Source organism: Crotalus tigris, unplaced genomic scaffold (genome assembly GCF_016545835.1).
Source record: "Crotalus tigris isolate CLP2741 ecotype Arizona unplaced genomic scaffold, ASM1654583v1 scf7180000024339.11422700, whole genome shotgun sequence".
Classification (NCBI taxonomy): domain Eukaryota; kingdom Metazoa; phylum Chordata; class Lepidosauria; order Squamata; family Viperidae; genus Crotalus; species Crotalus tigris.
This window is the reverse complement of record NW_024100509.1, coordinates 742,995-767,612: the sequence shown is the minus strand read 5'-3', so window position 1 is coordinate 767,612 and position 24,618 is coordinate 742,995. Positions and strand designations below refer to the sequence as shown.

The 24,618-nt window shown below is 33.5% G+C and overlaps 1 protein-coding gene across 3 annotated transcripts; it reads right to left on the bottom strand.

Annotated features, from left to right (window-relative positions):
• Positions 1 to 2,598: 2,598 nt before the first annotated feature.
• INTU (inturned planar cell polarity protein) lies at positions 2,599 to 24,059 on the bottom strand. Of its 3 annotated transcripts, XM_039326092.1 has the most exons (16): positions 22,136 to 22,338; positions 19,907 to 20,490; positions 18,655 to 18,740; positions 17,281 to 17,481; positions 16,227 to 16,345; positions 15,443 to 15,532; positions 15,052 to 15,129; positions 13,910 to 14,090; positions 11,532 to 11,585; positions 10,000 to 10,062; positions 9,342 to 9,560; positions 7,647 to 7,937; positions 6,659 to 6,756; positions 4,052 to 4,241; positions 3,678 to 3,826; positions 2,599 to 3,346 (listed from the first exon to the last, which is right to left on the bottom strand). In XM_039326092.1, the coding sequence occupies exons 1-16, from the start codon at positions 22,270 to 22,272 to the stop codon at positions 3,235 to 3,237; spliced, it is 2,652 nt and encodes an 883-aa protein (XP_039182026.1). In that variant the 5' UTR covers positions 22,273 to 22,338; the 3' UTR covers positions 2,599 to 3,234. The 3 variants fall into 3 exon arrangements, with proteins under 3 accessions (XP_039182026.1, XP_039182025.1, XP_039182024.1); XM_039326091.1 differs by lacking the exons at positions 7,647 to 7,937; positions 22,136 to 22,338 and adding an exon at positions 23,798 to 24,059; XM_039326090.1 differs by lacking the exon at positions 7,647 to 7,937.
• Between the last annotated feature and the right edge of the window lie 559 nt (positions 24,060 to 24,618).

The window sequence follows — 24,618 nt, the reverse complement described above, 5'->3', positions numbered from 1 at the left end:
GAAAGTTTGCAATAGAGAACTTGATTCGAAAAAGGCCTTTCACAGAGCTTAGTTAATGCAATCAACAATTACAAAAGGTTTAAGTATTCATCCACATTTCACATTAAAAATATAAATTTGGCTGACTAAAAAGCACATGGGGGGCATTAATTTTAGGAAGAAAATATTGGAAACCACTCCTGCTCCCTCTTACACTGAATACTTGCATTCATGAGTGTCAATTGTAGTGTATAATCACTATTTATAGACATTTGTATATTGTGAACCCCAAAGGAATCAAGATACTTTATAGGAAAATAAAATACAAAAATATAAATATATATTCAAGACAAAACAAATGATCAGAATAAAAACTTTCTGATAGGGCAGTTTTATTACAGTTAGCACCCATAGAACTAAATGGTATTGCCCTTTTAATACTATAACTATTTCCATATACCAAATCACAGGAAACATAAACAGAAATAGTAATTTAAAAAACCTAATTACGAAAGAAGACAAAAGAAAACAAATGAGGCAGCCCATTATCACCATTTTTGGTGATTTTGATGAGATGGTGATATCACCCATCTCAAAAAGAATTTAGATTTACAAAAAAATAGCAGTGCGGGAATTAATTGCACCTGAGGTTAATGGTCCATAATATTTGATTTGCTGCCAAAATTGGGCTTTGCACTACCATTTCCTTCTTGTGGAATAGAGACCCTAAGCACATACACCAACACAGGGGTAGGCAACCTTGGCTCTTTTATGACTCAGGGACTTCAACTCCCAGAATTCCTGAGCCAGGAATTGCACAGGATGAGCAAATTCCTGAGCCAGGAATTGCACAGGATGAGCAAATTCTATTCAGAATAAATGGTCCAAAGGTAAAGAGGGGCTGAGCCATGTAAGGTTTACAGATTAAAAGTAACACTTTAAGTAGACCTGGGAGGTTTTTGCAACCAACGTAGCAACTATAGGTTATATTGGCAAAGTGTCTCTCAACTACCAGCATCCACACCATTGCTGTCTAAATGAAGTTTCTGAATTATCTTCAAAGGCAGCCCAAGTAATGTGCATTACAATTATTGTTTGGCAATAAATACATGAATTTTCCAAGGACCAAGTTGGACAAGATGCTGTTCATTAAAAGTAATAAAAATTGAGTCAAGGTGGCGCAGCAGTTAGAGTGCAGTACTGCAGGCCACTTTAGCTGACTGTGTTCAGCCGGTCAGCGGTTCAAATCTCACCGGCTCAAGGTTGACTCAGCCTTCCATCCTTCCGGGGTAGGTAAAATGAGGACCCAGATTGTTGGGGGCAATGTAAAAAATATATATACATTATATAGATATATATATTATTATATATATATATTATATATATATATATATACAACAAACTTTGCCTTACTTGGTGTAGTACACCGCTTAGAGAGTGCTTGCACTTAAAGCGGTATATAAGCCTCATAAATAAATAAATAAATAATAGGAATAAATTTACATTTTGTTTTTTGTATTCTCAAACCAATCTCTCTGATTGGTTGTTGCTGTTGGCATTGCAATAAAGTCTCTGTTTTACATAAGAAGACATCAATTTTCCAAAAGAAATTCTATGCATGAAAACTTTCCTGTATTGGAACGGTAGTGAGGAAAACCAGATTCCAGATTTAAAAGTCCTTTAAAAAGCCTACATTGGCTGGTCTATATATCATACTGAACATATTGTATGTTGCCTTTGGCTTAGCTTCTATAGCTGCTTTATAGCTTCATGCCCTAACCCAAGCCACATGATTGTTATATATGATGTTCATATAGTTTGGTCCTTACTTTCAAAAAGCTAGTGCTAACTATAGTTCTCTAATGTATGTTTATATGTTCAAGAAATTATCGATATGGATATGTGACATGATAGTTCTTTACCTTTTACTATAATATTTTTAAAAAGCATGTCTAACAATCAGGAATATAATGAATCCATAAAAAGATATATTTTAGTTAAAAATTAAATTAAAAAGAATTAAATTATATACAAGACTATATGAAGAATATTCCTTTATTGTAACAAAAGTCATATAACATTTTCTGAAATGAAATGGACAATTCCCCCATTTACTTCAAAGTACCAGGAAACATTCAGTTTTATTTTATAACAAATATTTTCTAAATATAAATATAACTTCTTTTTGTATCACAAAGTACTATATCCATTTAATGTAAGGTAAACTATCTCTCCTAAGAATTTGCATATAAATTTTCTGCAAGGCTTAAGGAATCCATTTTGTTAAGGCCACCAAATCTGGACTGCATAATCTGGACGGCTGCTGGAATTGGGTATGTCTAGTTTAATGAAGAGAAGGATGAGGGGGGACATGATAGCAGTGTTCCAATATCCCAGGGACTGCCACAAAGAAGAGGGAGTCAAGCTATTTTCCAAAACGCCTGAAGGCAGGACAAGAAGCAAGGGGTGGAAACCAATCAAGGAGAGAAGCAGCCTAGAACTAAGGAGAAACTTCCTGACAGTTAGAACAATTAACCAGTGGAACAACCTGCCTCCAGAAGCAGTGAATGCTCCAACACTGGAAGTTTTTAAGAAGAGACTGGACAGCCATTTGTCCAAAATGGTATAGGGTTTCCTGCCTGAGCAGGGGGTTGGACTAGATGACCTCCAAGGTCTCTTCCAACTTTACTATTATTATTATTATATGCCCGCAAAAACTAAGCTTTTTTTTTCTTTATCTCTGATAAAACAATGTTGATCATCTGAAGTTTTGAATTCTAGTTTTGGTATCTACCTATTTTGATCTTAAACTCCATACTAAACTGAAGTAAAACAGTTCCCTGCCTTGGACATAATATGCAAGCATTACATTGTACTCTTTAAATAAAGTCCAAAAAGGTGCATACATAATAGAATTCTCTGACCTAACTGCATAATGAATGAGATTGTTTGCAAATTCTACAGGTGCATCTTCCAAGGATATAGCTTTAAGGAAAAAAAATGTGGGTGTGTATATATTTTGATCATTGATTCTATACGTAATATTTACATATAATGTATAATTAATACATAATACCATAACACCCAGTCTTCTGAAAGGAATGACTTTCATAAATAGTGTTATAAATGTTTGAATTTTTTTCTATTAAATAACTGATTTTAGAGAATATTTCAAAGTGTACCCCAAACAAAACCACAATGTTAATACTTCTGTTTTGTGCGACGTGGAAAATGAAAAATTGCAGATATGTTTATCTATACAGCTAAACCAAATGATAACTTAAAAGCCAATTCAACAGCAACCTCTGTGACTGAGTCATGAAAACAGACATAAAATTCCCGAGGCTTTGGATCTAGGAACAGCCTCCTGCAGAAAAAACATAATTCAGTGTCAGCACAAGATTTAAAATATATTTGAAAAACAGTATTTTTGCAAGAGTTTACTAAAGGATTAAAACAGACCTATCAAAATTAGATACAATTCTAAAGGTCCAGTAGAGATTATTGAAACCTTCAATATGTATGAATTCAATCTTTGCTACATTTTTAGTATATTACAGATTCTACTACCACTTGTTGGATTAGGGAAGAACCTAAAAGACTATATAGATTATTTTTATTAAACAAAAGTGTTCTGAGAATTTGGACACTAAATAACAAGTATTTAGACTAAATTAAGAAAAAAAAGTATTACTTACCCTACCACCCAGTACATTATAGTGGAATCGGGTTTCTTTTGGTCAGTACAGCTATCAGGAACACACTCAAACAATACACCATGTTCTTTCACTTGATTTAGGTCCAAATTTGCTTTTTGGGATTTTAATCTTTCCCCAGACTTTTTATTCTACAGTAGAACAAGGGCAACAAAATTAATATCTGCACTGGCAATATGAAGAAGTATAGGAAAAATGTTATATTGTATGTGATAATTCTGAGATATCTGATAAATGGGGACTTTTACAAATAGAAATCTGTCTAAAGAAATATATGTTTACCCAGCTGTATCTATTATGTTGTTGTAACAAAAGAACTCCCCTCTGCCCCTTCCCCAAAAGATAAGGATTTATACTTCTCTCAGCATAGTTTGTTGAAAAATGGAACGGATGGAAAGACAACAGCGATGGAAGTTCTTGATGAGCTGAGGATGGATAGTTCCATTGAGTTGTGCTACTTCAGCATGTGTTGGAGTAATAAAAATTCCATGCATTGTTTCTAAACAAATATAATGAAAGAGGGTATTTTCTGGACCTGAAGTCAACCTTCAAAAGCAAAAGAAGGCAACCGGATAAATACCTAATAATAAACATTATCAGTAATAAATTATATAAAAAGAAAAAGATCAGGACTTTTGATTTTCTATATAATGTAATAGTAAACCTATGATAATTCTGTATTTTAATAACATAGTTAATAGTTAATTCATTAAAATTTATACAGAATTCTAATGATGTTCAGAAGGTCATCTAATATACCATATCCCAGCATTAGTAGACTGCATTAAAAAATTGAGTAACTTATACATCACATATGCTTGAAAGTATCATTAGCACTTATCATTAGAAAATAACTTACAATGTTCTTTAGTAACTAATATAGGTAAGAAATTACCAGTCTTAATATTCATGAGAGCTAGTTTGGACTATGACTTCTAGTCCCATTTAGCCACAAAGCCAGCTGGGTAACCTTGAACTGTTCACTTTCTCTCAGCTTTAGGAAGGAGGAAATGGCAAAACACTTCTGAAAAACCCTGTCAAGAAAACTACTGGGGCTTGTCCAAGCAGACTCCGAGAATTGGATATGATTGAACAGAAGAAAAAAAAACAATAGTTTATGTCCATATACTTCTCAGGTTCAAGATATATATTTACTATACTGTTGTGAAACATAATGGGATTGACTAAATTTGAAGAGAATTCAAATTACATTAGCAGTTATATAATGCTAATAATATGAACCATATATGTTTAAATTTATTTAATATGGGAATAATAAATACTAGAATTTAATCCCATGCACTAAGATAAATGTTGATAAGATTTTTTTTTACAAGTTTACCAGGCTCAACCAGCTTTGCAGTATGTAGTGATAGTTCAAACCCAATACTGGTACAATAGTAGACTTTTTATTTTATTTTAATAAAGGTAATAAAGAATGAAAAAATGTATCAGCTTCATGTGCAGCTTTACTTGTGCACGCGAGTGGGTGAATGCATGGGGAACTTTCCTCTCCCCCCCCCATCCGCAAAGCTGGAAAGGTTGGAGACCGTTGCTGTAAGTGGAGCAAATAAAGAAACTGAAAATGAGTACAGAACTTATATACATTACTGATTCAGTTTCCTGAGACTCAGGAGGATAGGGCCTGCATTTCAGGATCACATCTTACTTCTGTTACATCTCTAAAGATCTCCCTTGCCAACAATTGACAAGGTCCTTCCCCCCTAAATGCCAATCTCTACCATCCATACAAAGAGGACAGTGGCTTTAGAGTTATAAAATAGAGCTGCTACTAGCCAGCAAGACCTATCATTAAGGATCACTATCTAGCCGCAGACTCCTCATTCTATTACAGTGTAAATTTATATCTTGATTCAACACTGAAATACATGTAGGTGAAAATAATAGAAAAAGTCCTTATGCAGCATTCATGTTCAACATGATTTGAGGATTTGTTTGTGGAAATACACACGGTATCAGGAAACATCTTAATAAGAAAACAAAGATGGACTGCCACCTACATAATGTTATTCATTCCCCTTTGTCAATTCAGCGATTAAACCTTTAAAAGACATGGTATCAACAATATTTGATTGGAAACCTAAACTTAAAGAATATACAGCAATGGCAAAATCTGGCAATATGAAAGCCATTCTTATTTACATTTAGTTAAGCTTCTGTTAAATTTAGGCAAGAATGGTTTCCATATTTATTCTAAATTATGCAATACTATGTTATTTTTCTTTTTTTCTTTAATATTTATAGCATCTATAACATTTATAAATAATGTATGCATAATAATTTACATTTATATATAATCATACAGGTAGTCCTGGATTTACGACCACTTTGAGCCCAAAATTTCTGTTCCTAAGTGAGACAGTTGTTAAGTGCGTTTTGCCCCATTTTATGACCTTTCTTGCCAGAGTTATTAATTGAATCACTGCAATTGTAAAGTTGGTGATACGATTATTAAATAAATCTGGCTTCCCCACTGACTTTGCTTGTCAGAAGGTCGCAAAAGGGGATCATGTGACTCCAACCGTCATAAATATGAACCAGTTACCAAGCGCCTGAATTTTGATCATGTGATCGTGGGGATGCTGAATGGTAGTAAGTGTGAAAATGGTGATGTTACTTTTTTTAGTGCTGTTGTAACTGAACGGTCACTAAAAGAATGGTTGTAAGTCGAGAACTATTTGTATATCACGCGAAAACTATATATTCTGTGTAAGTTTGTTTTTTATTAACATTATACTGAACATTGTGTAAGTTTAGTAATTATCCATTCAAAGATAATGCCTTTTTTGAAAATACTTCATTTAAAAAAGGATTTTTAAAAAAATCAGCAATGAAATGTTATTTTTGATGTGTCCATCTGCACATTTTCTAGGAAAATATAAATGTAGTCAGAAAAGAGATTTTATAAATACTATAAATAAACTATAAATAAAAACCTTTACTTCATAGCATTATATAATTCAGTTTCCTTATCTGAGACATTCTTTTTCAGGGTTCCAAAAGTAAATGGGTTTTGAAGAACAGGCTTCTTTTTAGTGATCTGAGAAAGAAAAAAGAACAGCTTACAATAAGAGTAAGCAAGCCTCAGAATTTACAAATGCCAAATGGTTATGTTTTCAAAATACATTAAACTGATAAAATAATCTGTTTTGTGAACAATGTTGAGTTTTTAAGTATTGGTGAACATGTCATGCTAGCTAGGAAAAAGGGCTGTTTTTATTGAAAAAACATTTTTATAAACTAACACTTGAACAAAGCTGTTATTTATTAAATGATTTGTATTTGGGAAATATACAGAGTTCACCCAAAGTCTTAAACTGTATGATTAATAAACTATGCTGAGTGCATTCAACTCTTATTTAATTCTTAAGTCTAGAATAAAAAATGCTTATTCTTATGGGAGAAAAGACCACAATAGGAACTGACTTGAATATGGGAAGAAATGGCAACAAATAATTACCTAATTTTGCAATGATCATAGTCAGTTCATTCTAGAAACAGAATGACATAGCTATATCAAAGCTTTTGATAATAGCTGTATATATACTATTAGTACTATCTCCTACAGATTAATTTTTGACAAGTCATATTTGCTCTAGTTGTACATATAAGTGGGGAATAGTATAAAACTTTAATGAAACAGAAATACTGAAAAGATACATGAACATTTTTTTCTTCTATTAAGTACTCCTGCAACTTCTTTTTTATAAATGCAGAAAGTAAGCTACATTACTTATGGACATCATTAAGTGCAGCAGTTCGGTAAATAGACCATTATTTAAATAATAAATAAATCCACTAAGATTTTTCGATTATATATGGTATATGGATTAAATTCCATTTCTTCCTTCAGGAATGTCATGACCATTGATAGGACACTCACTATTTCTCAAGGGACTAAACCTAGGTGTCCTTAAGACCAAAACTCACTTTTTTGTTTGCTGGAGAAGGTACGATAGTTGACATATGATGCAGTTTGCTGAGAACAGACAAATTGGAAAAGTTCTCCAATTTGTCATATGATGAGGGGAAGAACCAATCTATGCAACACACCAATGGAGCAGAAGCTGTTTCTAATCTCTCATCTATGTTAAGAGCTATTCCATCCAGCTGAAGGATAATTGATTTGACCTGGTCAACATATATGTAATCTGGTCCAGGATTTCCAATAGCTTTGGAAGAACAACCTCCTGCTTCCAGCAATGCACTCAGTATAAAATGCTTATAAAAAAAAAAGGAGAAAAAAAAACTTTCTGCCAGTGCATTTAGTTTACATATGTATACTGAACCTATCAAAGATCCATTGTGCATAATAGGTTATATAAAATAAACAAACTCTAAAACTAAAAATCAGCACTCAAGAAAACACTTGAGAAAGAAAATTAAAAAAAATAAGTTTGAGGGTAAAAACTTTTTCGGATTCAGTATTCTGAAGACAAATGAAATGGTCTATAACACATATAAATAAACTGTACTTCTACTTCTGTACTAGAATATGAAATGCATTTGTGCTCATGGGATAGCTGATAACCCTTCCCTTGTCAACCTTATGCAGATATTTATTATACAAGTTTAGTGACCACAATAAGGACCAGCAACTTGGTTATTAAGTGAAGCAGTTGCTAAATGAAACCACAATTGTGTTTATTTTTTACTTCAACTTCCCTTTGCTTTACAGTCCTGCGAAGATTATAAACGCAAGAGTTGGTCACAAAATTATTTTATTATTGACATAACTGTGAATAGTTGCTAAATGAGGCAGTTACTAAACAAGGTCTACATAGATACTTAAAGCAACATGAATAGACAAAAATTACTAATTTTAATTACCATTGTACAAAGTATTTGATGTGTATATCACAACATGTCCTGGTATGGGCAAAGAATCCCTCCTTGAAGTATTATAGGAGCTACATTTCTCTTATAACATCTTATGTTAAAGATTTTTTCCAATTCTTGAATGTATATACATGAGGCCCTTGCTTAACAATTGTCCTTTTTAATGACCACCTAAAGTTATGATGGTGCTGAAAAAGTAACTTTACAATTGGCCCTTGTGCTTATAACCATGGCAGCATCTCTGCAGGACCAATATTAGGCACTTCGCAATTGGCAGGCATTTATGACCATCACAGCATCCCATTGTTACATGATCACCATTTGCATAGTTCACAGTTGGCTTCCAAAAGCAGGGTCAATGGAGTAACTGGCAGTAAAATTGCAAGTTGTGGTTACAGGACCTCTCACTTAATGCCCATATCACTTAGCAATGATCAGTCCAAATTATGGTCATTAAGTAAGATTACCTGTACATACAAAGCTACTTCACTCAGAGACAGAGTAAAGTGTTGACTGTGCATGTGCTCATGGAGGAGCCATCAGAGAAGCTATAGTGAGTCTTCTAAAGGACATAATTGCCTTAATGACTTGAGGAATGGTACTCTGCTTGCCTTCAAAATTCTCTGCATCCCTTTGAAATGCTTTGCACAGCATTATGTAGACACTTGAAAGCTTGGCACAGGATTACATAGGTGGAAATTTACTATATTTTCACTACAAGTTGCATTGCATAAGTTAGGAATAGCAAAGACTACACAAAGCAATATTCATGCTATAAAAACCTACCAAGCCAACAATGAGTAAGAAGTATCTTGCTATGGGTTCTTGGAATCCCTCATATGAAGTTTGAGAACTCTGAAGATGATGTTGCGGAAATACTTCTCTCCATATTACTAACTGACCAATTCGTTGTTCTGCCGCTAAGGGCAAAAGGCAATAATGCCTGCTGTACAATGCAATATCAATAAGGTCCTCCTTCGGCAAGTGACTACTAATTAAATATCCCTAAAAAAAATACATTATTATATAGCCATGCACCATTTTTTAGAACCTCTTATATTGTAAGTATTATATTAGTTCATATTTTTTTTTTTAAAAAACTACTACATATTATCACAAAACTCAATCCAAACCAATTGAGTCATAAAAATTTTTAAACTAAGAATTGTCAATTTTTCTGATAGTGTTGGTAACCATATTCAGATAAATTGAGTTGTACAAAATTAAAAATCATTCTTCCACAGCTCAGATATCTCAGAAAGACAATAGGTTTGACAGTATATACACAGAATAAGACAAACACCCAAACCCATCTTATGTCTTATTGTGATTTAAAAATCTTTTTTTCCTCGATTAACATCTTGTATATGGTTCAGTTAAAGTTGGTTTTGTTGTTTTAATGTAATCAGTTTACCAGAAAGCAATAAAGTTTGCAAAAGCTTACCTTGTAAAACAGACATGAGCCTAAAAATGTATACTGTCGTCTCACATCATAGTAATCTTCAGACTATAAAAAGAAAGATAATGAAGTAAAACTTTTGGATTTTAACTGATACAGTGTATAGTTTTAGAATATTTTAAGAATAGAATATTTCTAATTTTGCCTTATTTACTTGACCAGCAGAATGTATAATTTGTCACAGAATATGATGCGGTATATTCCACACCAACTGAACAAATACAGTGAATATGCCTAGGACAGAGTTTTGTATGGTTATCTGGAAACTTGTATCCCTGTGAAACCTGAGGAAGTAGAATGGACTTCAGGATTGTGAGCTCAACCTCCTGTTTATAAGATCCAGATCCTATCTCTGGGTCCATGCTGTGACATCTACTTCTTTGAAGGAGGATATTATCAGACAGCCTTGAAGTGTGGCCCTTTCTTAAGAAGGCACTGCTAGACCCAATGATTTTGGAAAATTTCTGTTTGGTCTCCAACTTTCCCTGTTTAGCTGGGCTTCAACTGCAGAAAATCCTAGAGGAAAATCATTATCTGAACCACTTTCACTCAGATTTCAGACTGGGTCACCAAATGGAGACAGGAAATGCTTGTGAATGACCTGGAGCAGAGCCATGATGAAAATAGTATGTCCATTCTTGTACTCCTTGATTTCTCAGAGGCTTTCAATACTATTAATCAGTATTAAGGGTACTATTTTGTGGTGGTTCATTCCTTGTGCCCAATTTCAACTGGTGTTAATAGGCGAAATCGTGCCCTTAGCCCTCATTTGCAACGAGTCTTGATGCTCTCATTCCTTTTGTTCACCATTTACATAAACTGGGGGATTAAAATGAATTTATGATGACCCTACAATTCAAAATTGTACTTATGACTGTTATATAGGCCTAACAGTTGTTACTGTGTATGTTTGCAGTTAATAACAAGATTTGCAAGTAGATAAATGACCCATATGTTGGAAATAAATATTGAAATGTTTTAAAAAAGTAATTCATCTACATTTCTTTAATCAAAACATGAATGATTGGTATTCCATATTTTAAGACAGTCAGCCTATTTGGATTATCTCATCTTTTCCTACAGTAATTCAGCTTTTCCTATAGGTCCAATTCTTATTAAACATGCTGTAATTTGCTGTTTTCCTTACTTTTTATCTCACTTATGGAAAAACAATTAGGAAAAAAATGAAAATAATAGTAAGCAGGAATAGCAACTATGTGGAATTTGGATCTAGGAAGAAGATGAACTTTTTTTAATGTGCCCCATTCACCGTTAATTCACCCTCTCCCTTTGAACTACATGACCAAAGCAAGAGTAAGGAAAAAGAGGAGCACAATGATATGAGCAGTGCCTCCATTGTAGCACTGATGAGCTCCCAGTGGAGAATCCCAATTCTGGCTCCTATATGAATAACTGGCATACTACTGAAATTAGCAATTTTAAACTAATTTCTCTACTAAATAGATGAAGAACTATCATGAATGCACAAAACACCCAGTTAAAAATAAAATCTTTACCAATTCTGCAAATTCTGCTGCCTCCAGGTCACTCAGGGCTGCATCAATTTCTACCTAAAATAGATAAGCAGAAAACATTCATATGCGTTCATATATGTTTGTGTACTTTGTGTTTCCCTCCTCCCTATCTTTTAATAGTATGTATTACTGTTGTTATTTATTGCTTTCTTATTTTAATGTGTACTAGTTTTAATCTTTATAAGCTACCCAGAATCATCTGTGGACAAGATGGGAGGCACATAAATTAAACAAACAAACAAGCAAGCAAGCAAGCATGACTTTTGTTCCCAGTCTTGAAAAAGCTTCTTAATGCTGAACAATATCTCATTATACACAATCACATGTGTTAGTCCAGAATAATTAACAAAGTAAGTATCAGCAAAGTTTTGGAAACTGCTGTAAGCTGAATCGAAAGAAAAATATACAATAATTATGCATTGCTTGTTTTACAGATAAAGCCAAAAAAAATCATACTTTTTAAGCCTCCAATACATTGCTTAATGTAAGACATTGACTCTCATGCTAATGAATTACAAGGTACAATGTTTCCTTGAAATGTGGCATAGCACCTAAACAAGTTATTAGAAAAATCTTTTTCACTAAATCTTTAGCCTTTGTCTCTATGGAATGTTTTTCACAAATTCTCACAAAGTATTTTAATTCTGCCTAAGAAATCATTTTTATTTATATAACCTAGTAATTATCCCCCAAATGTAAAAATATTGTCCATTTTAAAATTTGTCAGAAAGCAGAGACACTGTACAGTAGTCTGAAAAACAGTTTTTAACCAATGTTGCCAGAATTGTTAGCCACAGAGCTAGTGCTTATATTATTCATTTCCTCTGTTCTTTTATGTCTGCAACTGAAAACAAATGACATTTCCTTATTCTGGGAAGTCACTTTTTCTTACTTCTTATTATAGATATATCATAACCTGCCATTTTATAACAGAATAAGCCACTTTTCTGACATGGTCTGTTGTTTCTTGAAAACCAAAAAAACCCCAAATATTGAAATGTCATACCACAACAGATTCTGTCAGAAATATATGAGGCCAGGAAAAGCTTTAAATAACATTTTAAATTTGTCCCAGTCTTGAATAGCTAAAACATCAATTGCTTCAAGAATGGGACCTATATGCTGATTCCAGCTTGTCAGTAATTTCTATGTAGAAATATATTATGCATACATAGGGAGAGAAAGAGAGAGAGCATTGCAATAATATAGGTTTAAAAACATAAACTTTTGAAAAATATTATACGGATCATGTATTGTTCTGTGAAAAAGCATCCTGAGTCTGAGTTTTTACTTATTTTGCCATTGAATGTTAACATAGTTTCATGTGGATTCTATATAAAGAATCCAAGTAAACAAACAGCACCAACAGTTGTTAGTTCTTTCATTCCTTTCATAAACAAAGAACTGCAACATGGGATAAGCTAGCATGAAAACCTAATTGCCCTTTTAAGTCTATAATAGATTAACTATTTTAGCTGCAGTAACTACAACCAAATCACCTCATTATATGAATATTCTGATCTCTTCTTTCATTACGCAGTGCTTCCACTCAGTAATATATGAGGGTTTACTTGCATCAACTTATTCTTTCAGATCCTACAGCAACATTCCCACTTTGCTCAGGTCTGTGCTTGACTATTCCAAAACTTGTGTTTTGTTCTAGTTCATTCATTCTTTTGTATACTTTCTTGAATGCATGGGCACATAGTCATGCAACAAGCCACACTGGCAGTTCAGGTTCAACTGACAAAGGTTCTGTACAATTTTCTGATAAAAGGCAGATTGATAATTTCTTCAAAGATCAGAAATCATTTAGATCCCGAGGAAGCAAAGCATCTCCAAATGATGACACTATGAGTTTCATGCTCGACAGCTGTTATGGATATCTTATTATGGAATGTGTGCTTGCAAGACACAATAATACTCATGTAGTCCAACATTTTTAGTTTTGATTTGTCTGTCCATACATCATTCCTCCAAAGGTTTGGATCTGTGTGCTATTTGTTAAGCTTAAAAGTAACATTAATATTTTTCTTAATGAGCAGTGGCTTCTGCCTTGTAACTATCCTATGAATTTCTATTAAGCATGGCATGTGCTCTGCACATTACCAACTAAATATTCAGAAATACAAACTGTCGGGTACATGCTATTTGGAGCTACAATTCAGGAGATGTGATCTAGTATATTATGACTATTTGAATTTACTATGGTAATTCATATATATGTTAGCTAGGCAACCTGAGGGGTGAAACAATACTGAGTCAGAATATTTTGGCACACGAATGAAAATGTCTATGTGTATCTTGGTAATTTAAATTAGACTAATGTCCTATTTTTAAAAATCTATAATCAAACTTACTTTAATATTTGGGGGCAGCAACAGCCATCGTACTCCTGGAAAGTTGTATAAAAGTAATGAGTTGTTATCATAGTGGTGAGAACCAGGGTTGGCACTGGAGTTGGTATGCTGAAGAACTTGCTGGAAAAACAGGCTGAAGAAGTAATCCAATCGAGAAGTATTTTCTGCCTGACAAAAAGCACTGAACAAGCAAACAAAAAGTTGGAAAAAATGAGAAATATGCTAGCTCTTGCTATAATCTGTCTACCTAGCAGAATATATTTTATGACATGATATAGGAAGGTTTGAGAAATCAGAAAACAAAAAAACAAAGAAGGAGAGAGGTACTGGATAGGGCAGTATGAAAAAGAAAGGAAGGAAAATTCAGTTGTAGACATTTTTAAAATCAGTACAAGTTATTTTAAATTTAATCATTCTCCCTTGTGGAATGCTCTAATTATTGTTGTTCTGGTAAAGGTACAATCTTTATAAGTTAAATATATCCATGCTCTTTTATGAGACAATATTACTTAATATGAAAGAATATATACATGACTTTCAAGATGCTTTCACTTTTACATTGTTTAAACTTTGTTTAGTGGCTATGGCATAAAGGATAAAAATTCATGTATTAGATGATGTTGAGGTTAGAAAAAGCTTCTTGTTGAGAAAAATATTCTATACACAGGTCAAAATGTGCAAGAGCAGATCTCTTTCAGATTCTAAATGGAGGTTCTGAAACAGTTTGCGATTTCAATAGGAAACTGATCTTTAAAGAATGTAAGGGGAAAAAAATTACAAATAAAATGACTGTGAGCAACTTGCTTTATTATGAAACTGTGAGAAAGTATAATGAAATATTTAACTTGGTATATTCAGAAATTCATCTTTATGTTGCTATTTAAAACAGAAGTATATCTAGCAAACAAAGCTACACTTTATCACCTCAGAGTTTAAATAATTTGAATTTGATTTTTAAGTTTCCCATTCTGCAGAGCAAATCACATGTGAAACCGACAGAATTTTCAAGCATAATTCAAATATAACAACTAGATCTGTCCATTAAAATAAAATCCTACAAGTACATTTTAAACAATGTAAGTATGCAACCGAATCTAAAATGCATAGGCTTAGTTATCATGGTCCAGAATTGGAATGCTTACCTATCCAAGGAGCTGTACATGAAAGTCAATGTGCTCACAACATCTGTAATCATGTTCCTTAGCTGAGAGAGAGGTACACTAGAAAACCATAATAATCCTTTAGATAAATTTTCTAACAGAATAAATGCATATAAAGGAGAGCATAAAATAGGATTAGCACACAATCCAGTGTCATTAAAAGCAAATAAAAGGACATGAACTAATTTTGGGGGTTCTATTTTTAAAATATTGTTATCCAGTAATAATTTTGTTACACGCCATAAGAGACCAGTTATATTTTATAACAATCATCTTAGGATAGTCTTTTGATTTTAGTAAATATTTATGAATAATTTTAGGGACCAAATTTATGTAGCGAAAAAATTAAAAAGGGAAAAATATAGAAATGTACCTTTCAGCTGGAAGGCCAATTATGAGCAGCTTGTCAGCCTTCTTCCAATAAGCCACATGAATCAATTTCCCACATAAAAACATAGATGAACTATAAAAAGTCAACAAAATAATCAAGAAAATATGGTCATGCAATTTATATCATTACAAAAATGTGTCAGCACCATGCATAAAAACTCAGTTTCTTTTCTATTTTAGTTTTTAGACAATACAGTTAATTGCTAAAATACTTCCCATCAGGTTTTTTTTTTATTATTCTCCTACATGTATATTATCTTAATAGGCAGCTTGGACTATACAAATAACATAACAGATGCCAAGCCAGTACTATTCTATGATTTGTCATATAATTCAGTGTTGACAACTTTTGATAGCCAGGGTCATATTTAGAATTCTAGGAGGACGGGAGCATGTACAATTTATTTATTTTACAATACTTAGCTTACAATACTTAACCAGCTCTTATGATTCCAAATTGTTAAAATATATAAAAAAACCCAACAATAAATATAAATAACAATAACTTGCCAGCCTATTAATAATGTTCAACAACATTCAACTTGATCTGATGGTCTTTTTTAAAAAAATGATATGTCTATTTTAGGGTATATAGTATATTATTTTCCTATTTCTCAAAAAACAGGTAATAGTTTTCAATAATCATGGTTTATGAAAGATCAGGACAGCAAATTTAAAGCAAAGATATAAACTTATTAAATTCTAAAGAAAAAGATCAGAAATCTGGTGGTGGTGGTACAAAAATGATAAATAAGAACAATACTTGCCTAATTATTTGTGTTCCAGTCAAGTTTTCCAGTATGTCACATAGCGTGAGAAATATTCCTCTTACACTTTTTATTTTCTGAGATGCTTCTGACATGGGATATTGGTAAAGAATTTCTTGCTGTCAAAGAAATGTCAGTTTGTGTATCAATTAAGAAAATTATGGGAAAATCCGTATCCATAATTAAAATTGATCTTTCTTGATTTTGTCTAAAAATCTTCACCAGAGAAATCTATTTGGCGTGTATTGTAAAAACCCAAATTCAAGAATAAAGGCAGCATTCCTTGGGAAATTTGTGAACACAATTTGCTAGTACATTTCGTTACTGCTGATTTTATAAATATATATTATTAGATGATTTGCTTCCTTTTTTTAAATTTTATAATACAGTCACTTGTAATTAAAAAGTTTTTAATTGAAAGCCATGTTAAAAACGTAACTGTTTTATGAAAATCAAGAGACTATACGTTATATTATTGAATTCAAGTTTTAATATGAAACTCCACTTTAGTGGACCAAACAGGTGTTTGCTATCCCCCAAACTCCCCAAGTGACACTACAAAATTATGTAAATCAATACTTATGATGTTACTCTCCTCATTGATGAAATGATATTTTTATATACTTTGTTCGGTTACATGTGAAGTCTGTTGCATCAAAATTAAAAAAACTGAGATTATAATACTGACATTTCAAGTTATAGAAGAATTCCTCCCAAACTGCCTAAATACAGTATAGTCAAGAATTTTAATCCAATTTAAAACCCACTTTGCAATTTTTCTCTTTTAAATTATAGATCCTCAAGCTATTTATAAGTTTCTCATGGCTACTTAGAGATTCTAGGCCGGTCCTTTTTTTAATTCCATCCCCAGGTTCTGCCACTCTTTTTTTCTTAAAATTATATATGATTCTTGCTCTTTTCCTAATTTCCACAGTTTCTTGATAAAGATTTTTATTTTCATTGCTTTTTTGTTGTATTTCTGTTTGTCTGATTATTGGTCACCTTTCTTGTTGAAAGGCAGGATATATGCACTATTTTAGAAATATATTCCTACCTCATCAGATGAATCAGATTCCAAGTTAAGTGAGAGATACATTATAATATGTGGTATACTTTGCAGAGAGAATTGCAGATCATTATTATGGTCTCTCCACAGCAGCTTCACCAAGTTGCTTTCAGAGGATTCTGTCTGTTTATTCCTTGACTGAGATGTTCCTGTTGGTTCAAATGCTGCTATTTCAAATGTAAATTTCACCTATTAAAAGAATTAATAATATTTTCACTGGGAATAATTTGGATCTTTAGAAATGTTTTCAAGACAGGTAGTAGGTTTAAATATACACAACAGCTAGGATTAGTAACCCATGGTTTTCATAAATATAATGAAATAATTAATCCAAATTATTCACTATTAACTACAAAAGTAAAACCTGTGATAGCAAAGACTTGAAGTACGCACAATTGTATAATTCAAATGTAATCTACTTTCAGATTTTTTTAAAATAGAGTATAGAAATTTTTTAAACAAATTAAATTGGAATCACCAAGTGATATTCAGTATTATGAATTACTGAATGATATCTTTTTTGCTTTGCATTTTTTGTCTCACTGTGATAAACATCTCTTAATGTAATTATTATTGGTTCATTAACTTTATGATTTGATTTTCTTCAAATAAAAGTTGCCTTCAGCGCCTATGCACCACCAATTCTTATTATTAATCTGTGCATTTTTCACATTTGTCCCTATATTGTTATGATTACTTTTCAAATCTTCATGACATTAAGCTTTTTAAGACTCTATATCACCAATTCAGAGAATACAGTGCCATATTTTCAAGTTATATAAGAGTTCCTCCCAAACCCTCTAAATATAATTGTTGTAAATCATGTTTACAGCTGCATTTGATTATGGAACTATGTCAAGTGGTAAAAAAGGCATCTCTCCACTTTAGGAGAGTGAAATAAAGAAAATAATAAAGATCATACCTTAACTGCTCAGGCAACAATATGTCTGTCCAATCTTTCAGCTTAGTGCTAAAAGTTTTAATGCCTCTCCCTGACCCTATTCCTGTCTTATTAAATTTTAATCTAGGTAGGTAGACAGGACCAGTTGGAACAGAATACAATCATTGTTCTAAACATACATACCTTGAAAAAATATATATGAAATATATATTTTATTTTCAAGATCACCCAAATTTTATCCTTTTTAGTTAAAGGAATATGACTAGAAAAGAGCGTAAGAGAATCATGACAGTTAGCAACTAAAATATGTGCTCTCTTCTACAATCAGTGCCCTGGCAACAACTTACTTTTGTCAAGGATTACAAAGCAAGTTGTGTTTCATGTATGATTCATATAGAAAACTAGTATAAAAAAACTTCATGTTTGCATGCTTGTCTAAATTAAAATCAACTGAAGTATACCTGCTTAGGACCAGGAATACAAGACAAAATCCTTTCTATATTTTCAGAGTTTACATCAACATCATTTACGGCAACAAGGACATCTCCTGAAAGCAAAAGAAAAAGCAACATTAAGGAAGCAGACAAAATAAAATTCCAAACAATGAGTAGAATGTTTCTAAATAACATTTAGGCTGATTTATACACATGCACTGAAGATTAATATTTATTTCATTTGAGACACTTATATACAGTATGTAATTATCTGCTCTCCTTGCTTCCATTTTCAGCAATGTATTTGCTCTAACTGGATATGAGTAACCATCAGTTCCAAATACTTTAGGTCTAATAAGAGGTTTCCTCTTTCAGCCACAAAATCTTCTAATTTTGTCCTCAGACACCTGCCAGGGTTTTTTTTTCTTTTTTTGTGGGCTGGGAATCATTTGTCAATTTGGAGTCAAAAGGACCTTACTAGAGCAGAAGTAAAAACAGATTGGCCTATAAAAGAGCAACTGCTATATTAGAGTAAGATAGTATGCTTTCCAAAGTGCTAATCTGGATTTAAATAAAATTAGTTATTAAAAAATCTGCACTACTCAATTTTTCCTTTGCCTTAGGTCTTTATGAACATTCTATAAAAGTAGAATTCACTGTCAATAACGTATGTTTATTTTATATCTCAGGGGTTTAAGGATTTAATTCTAACTAGCAATCAAGAGTTAGCCTGTTTGCCAAGAGATACCATATCCTTACAAAATAGAAGATAACATACTGTATCCTATTCAAAATATTTTCAGCTATATATGCTCTTCCATTTTTGTCAAAGAAAATAAATAGGACTTTTCCTTTCTTCCTGCTATCCTACACATCTTACCTATATCTAGGTAGGTAAGAGCTGCGGTGGTGCAATGGTTAGCAATAATATATCCTCCTGCTCCTAATACCTATTGCAATTACATTAGTTGCTTTTGTGTATACTATAAACTGAGAGTTAACAACAAATTTCTGATTAGGGAAAAAATATTATTAAGGCCCAGAAAAAACATCTATCAGGTATACTTCTTGTTGAAATTAAAAAAAATGTTCAAGATGTGATTTGACTTCCTAGTATGTTCTTGTTGTATTATGTATAACATGTGAAATGTTTTATTGTTCAAGTAAGACTAATATCTCTCAATCCATGACATATTTCTTAATTAGAAGACCAATGCCAAATTTGAAATAAGCCCTTCCATCTTGGTTTTGTCAGAAGTGTGTAAAATATTAAACTTACCAATTAAGATTTGTCCAGATTTTATTGCTGAGCTTCCTGGGATCAAACCATGTACTATAATTTTTTCTTCATTAGTACTTCTAGATTCAGTAGCATGACTATATTTTTCAGCTGTTGTCCATGGTGATTGGTGGACAATTCCTATTAAGGATTCTAGAAGTTCAGGTTGGTTCCCTTTTGTAGCATTTGAGGCTTTCTGTGGATTTACATAAATGTAGATGTCTTTGTATAGCTGTTGCTCAACATCCCCCATCTTATGACAAGAATGGTGTTTCAGTATGGATGCTGCGCCATAATTATGGATACAGTTTTTACTCCTTGCTTTCTTCTTTTCAGAATGCCTCAGAAGACCTTTATTCTTTAATAAACTAGTAAATTTTTGCAATCTATGTTCACTCTTCCTGTCTTTTATAGCTTTCTCGTGAAAAATCTCAGCTTCATTTTCACTAAATGTCACATGGTTCATCATAGATCTAGCAAGAGAACCGTTGTGAAGGATGGTTTCCTCTTCATCCACAGTTAGTTCTAGGTAGAATAATTCTCCATTTTTCTGTACACTATCCAACCACTCAGGTTCAATGTCACTATGAACAAGATGATTAAAGACATTTAATTCATAATTAACATAAAACTGTAATGAAGTGCAGAAGAAGACCAAGAAACTATCACTCAAAAGATTTACTACTTGGATGCTTCAAAAGCATTGGATACTGAAATCGACACTTTTGGCACAACATACAAACAGATTAGTTATCATAGCAATGGTTTTGAATATTGATCATGATTTTTAAAATATAGAATGTGTACGTGTGGAGGTTGGCGGATTCTAATCTGAGGGGTCCTTGGTGGTCTCTGAGTTTGTTTTTTTGCAGATGTTTCATTACCCAAACAAGGTAACATCACTGAGGAGCACTGGTGATGTTACCTAGTTTGGGTAATGAAGTTCTGGAAGAAAACAACCAAGCTCAGAGAGCACCAAGGACCTCTCATTTCAACCCTGAACTACATATGTTCTCTTTTATTGGTTATAATCTATTCTGCTGCACTGGGCATTATAATAACTATGTCATTCGTTTTAGTGAAATTCACCATAACAAATCCTTTTTGCAAATTAGGAATTCAACATTATTACCTATCTGCATACTTCCCAATATAATCAGGAATTAGCAGTTTGTCTAAATGCCAGCAGATTGGTTCTGATCTAATCTTGGATAGAATGCTGTTCAAAGGAGGAAGCAGCAATGGAAAAGACTTACCTTTGTGTTCTAATGGAAACAAAGTTTCAGTTAAGTTAAACAACACTTAAAAGGATACCTTCCCCACTAATCATATTGGATGGGTGAACTGAAGATAGCATTCCCTATAATCCAATAGTGAATTCAATTTTAAATGTTCCATATATTATATGGAAAACATTAAATCTTTGCAGATTGCTAATAATTGTCTGAGAGAGATGCAGCACTCTTTTTGCTGCATCAGATCAAATATTTCTAATTGTGTGATGTGTGAACAGAACTTGTATTTGTTTAAAACTGGACTAGACTGGTATCTGAAGGTATAGGATTATTGATGCATACTTCTATTCGGATGAAATGTTTCTACTTTATGCTTTTAGCCGCCCAGATATGCTTGACAGTGAGATGGGTGGCATGTAAATTTAATAAATAAAATGCATTCCTTGCCACCAGCAAAATTTCAAGATGGACAATTGATAAAAGGAGAGAAAACTGGTGCTCTGAGCATGTAGATTTTTTATTTAATATTTAATTATTGGTTTGAGATTAAAAGTGAATATTTCCCAGCTAACAAGCCAGGACACTTCCCCATTCATTCAGAATATAAATGGGGCAAATTCTCACTCACCCTTTCAGATACAATAAGCTAGAGAGAATGAAGCCCTTCCAGAAACGCAAAAAATGACTTCATTATCCTATGCTGACATGTCAAGTTGTTCGTTGGGAAGAAAAGGGCCAGGGTATAAAACAACCTAAGACATAAATCAGTAAAGTTCCTAGATGGAGGCAAATGAAAAGCATTCCATTCGGGAAATTACAATTCCACACTTTGCGCGAACTCTGTTTCCAAAAGCAACAAAGAACAGCGCATTTGGAAAGTTGTCATCTCAAATCACTTATTTCTAACTCAACTCCCTGCCCTCCGGGAATCAGCACATGCGCAGACAGGAGGTCTTAATCGGTCGCAAAAGCGGGAAAGAAGCTTTCTCCTTACTCGGAACTGCTGGACCATGACGGAGCGCAGGAACCTCCACTCTGAGTCGAGTCACCGCTCTTAGACTCGTCATAATCCTCAGCCGACGGTTCTCGGGGAATCTCAAAAGGCCGGCGAGGCAGCGCCGTTTTCTCCATAACAAGGACAACTCAATTTCCTCCGAGATGCCTACAACTCTCTGCCGCCATGACACTGACATCCGAAAAAAGCAGGACGTCACCTTCTGCCGCGTCTTGATTGGCAAAGGCTGGGGAAACCATGGCGACCAAAGACGCGCTGAGAGAATTGAGAGGATACGCTCCGCCCCCTCTCCAAAAACTCCCTGAAACTCCTAAATCAGATAGTATTTAAACACTAGCAGCGTTTAGCTTCTCTTCTTCGCTTGGCATTTTGCCTAAATTTTTAATCACCTTGCAGGAATTATATTGCATTCTTGGAATCTCAAAAGCCTGCACACTGGTTTGTAAGCATTCAGCCTGATAAAAGAACTGTCTTCAAAACGCAACTCTGCCCTTATGGTGACCATGCCATCATTTGTTTTTGAAAGCAAATATTATTTATTTTAATTCTTTCTCAAAAGCCATCCTACCCCGATACCCACCTTAAGAATTCCTGTTCAAGAATATGCATGTTAACTCAGAAGTAATCCCAAGGAATCCATTTATTTATAAGGGATTTCTAATAGTCAAGTAAAATTGAAGACTACATTTTTCTGGCTTTAAATCAGTGTCTCAATTAATTAACTTCTCTGCTTTTGCGGGTGGTCATGGTAGTTTATTTTCAAATCAGTCTTGAACTTTAAATACCTTGCTGGCTTCCATTCTATGTTCATTGCACAGGTCCCTTTGGATTTTAAAAAAAGATTCCATACCTTAAATCATATTTTATTTGGGACTATTTCTTATTAGCTATCCCCAGAAACACAAAGTAATCATTCCCTGACATAGAAAGAGTTAGGAGCTGTCTTCTGCAATTTGAAAATGAATGTGATTTTTTTTTCTCCCTCTGGTACTGAATTTTGTTTTGCATTGTTATTATATTAGGGCTTCATACTTTTAACCTTATTTATGTAATTCATCTCAGACATATTTTGATTAGAGCAGCATATTAGCCTTGTAAATCAATCAATCTCCAATTAATATTCAAAGTATACATTTAGAAACCTCTCCAAAGTGCTCACTGGTGTAAATTGTGTTACACGCATGCATGAATATGTACAAGAGTCTATCTTAAAATGTGCTGTATCAGGACAAAAATTAACATTCCAAAACTTGTCCACTAAACAATATTATGTGATACTTAGATAATAAGCATTACCTTTTTCACTATCTGAAAGGCAAACAATTCTGCTATTGAAGAAATCTTTTATGTGGGAAGTTTAGTTGACAGTTTAAGATTTACCACATCAATTCTGTGTGGAACTAAAAAAGAAAGACGCCTTCTGGAATTAGCGTAATATGATGTGTAATGTAAATAAACTCAATTGCAAATTGGAAAGGCAAATTCTCCTCAAAGCGGCATTGAAAGACTCCCATTGTTTACTCAGAGTGTTGTTATCCCCTTATATCTGAGACCAACTAATGCAGATTAGCAAAGTAGAAATCGGAAGCACAGCTTTTTTTTCACTGTCAATCTCCTTCTTTCACGAACTTTCACCTTTACCTGTGAAGCAGGATGCTCTGAACCGAGTCTAGGTCTTCTAAATTCCGTGTTACCGGCCTGGGGATTCTCTGCTTCGTAGCGCGGAACATGGTGCTGAAGAAGCAAGCGCCTCTTCATTACCTGCCTCCAAAACGGCGTCCGCAATATTCATCGAGTTTCATGTAGGACGTTGCAGATCATTCCCCTAGGAAAATAATAACAGCTAAGGGAAGGACCAATGTGGAAGTCGAAAGCTATAAAGCTTAACAACCCCTGCCGGGAGAGTTGGAGAAAAACTACGCTCCTGTGTATGGCGCCTCCGGTGAGCTCCTCCTCCTTTAAAAAATCTCGATTTAGCACTTTTTGTCGAAGATATCAGACTCTTTGTAAGTACGAAAGAAGCTTAAGCTTCCGCGCTCGCACAGAAATTCTTCTGCAGAGATATATATATATATATATATAAAAGCCCATTGCTCTAGCTCAGTGTTTCTGAACCTTGGCAACTTTAAGACGAGTGGACTTCAACTCCCAGAATACCCAGCTGGGGAATTTTGGAATTGAAGTCCACCCGTTTTAAATTTGTCAAGATTCAGAAATACTGCCTCTAAAAAAACAGGTGGAGCCTTTCAGCCCTGTCCTTCTTATATTATTCTCCTGAGTCTTACAGGCTTCCCAAATCTTGTTAACTTAGTACGTAGTGCTTTAGGATTAGAGTAAAAAGATGCAATGTAGTTTAACCAAGTGTCAGGGACACTCAGTTATAAATAAATATATCAGAACCTACAGAAATCATTTCTTTCATTTCACTCGCATGGCATTGTTTAATATTATATACAAATATT

Bases quoted from the DNA above. Each gene is read 5' to 3' on its own strand.
- INTU (XM_039326092.1), bottom strand. From the start codon at position 22,272: ATGGAGAAAACGGCGCTGCCTCGCCGGCCTTTTGAGATTCCCCGAGAA. The intron at 15,533-16,226 runs GCAAGTATTGTT...GACTTTTTATAG, and splicing joins ACTGGAACACAAATAATTAG to TTCATCTATGTTTTTATGTG. The intron at 10,063-11,531 runs GTAAAGATTTTA...TTCTTTTTATAG, and splicing joins CAGCAGAATTTGCAGAATTG to TCTGAAGATTACTATGATGT.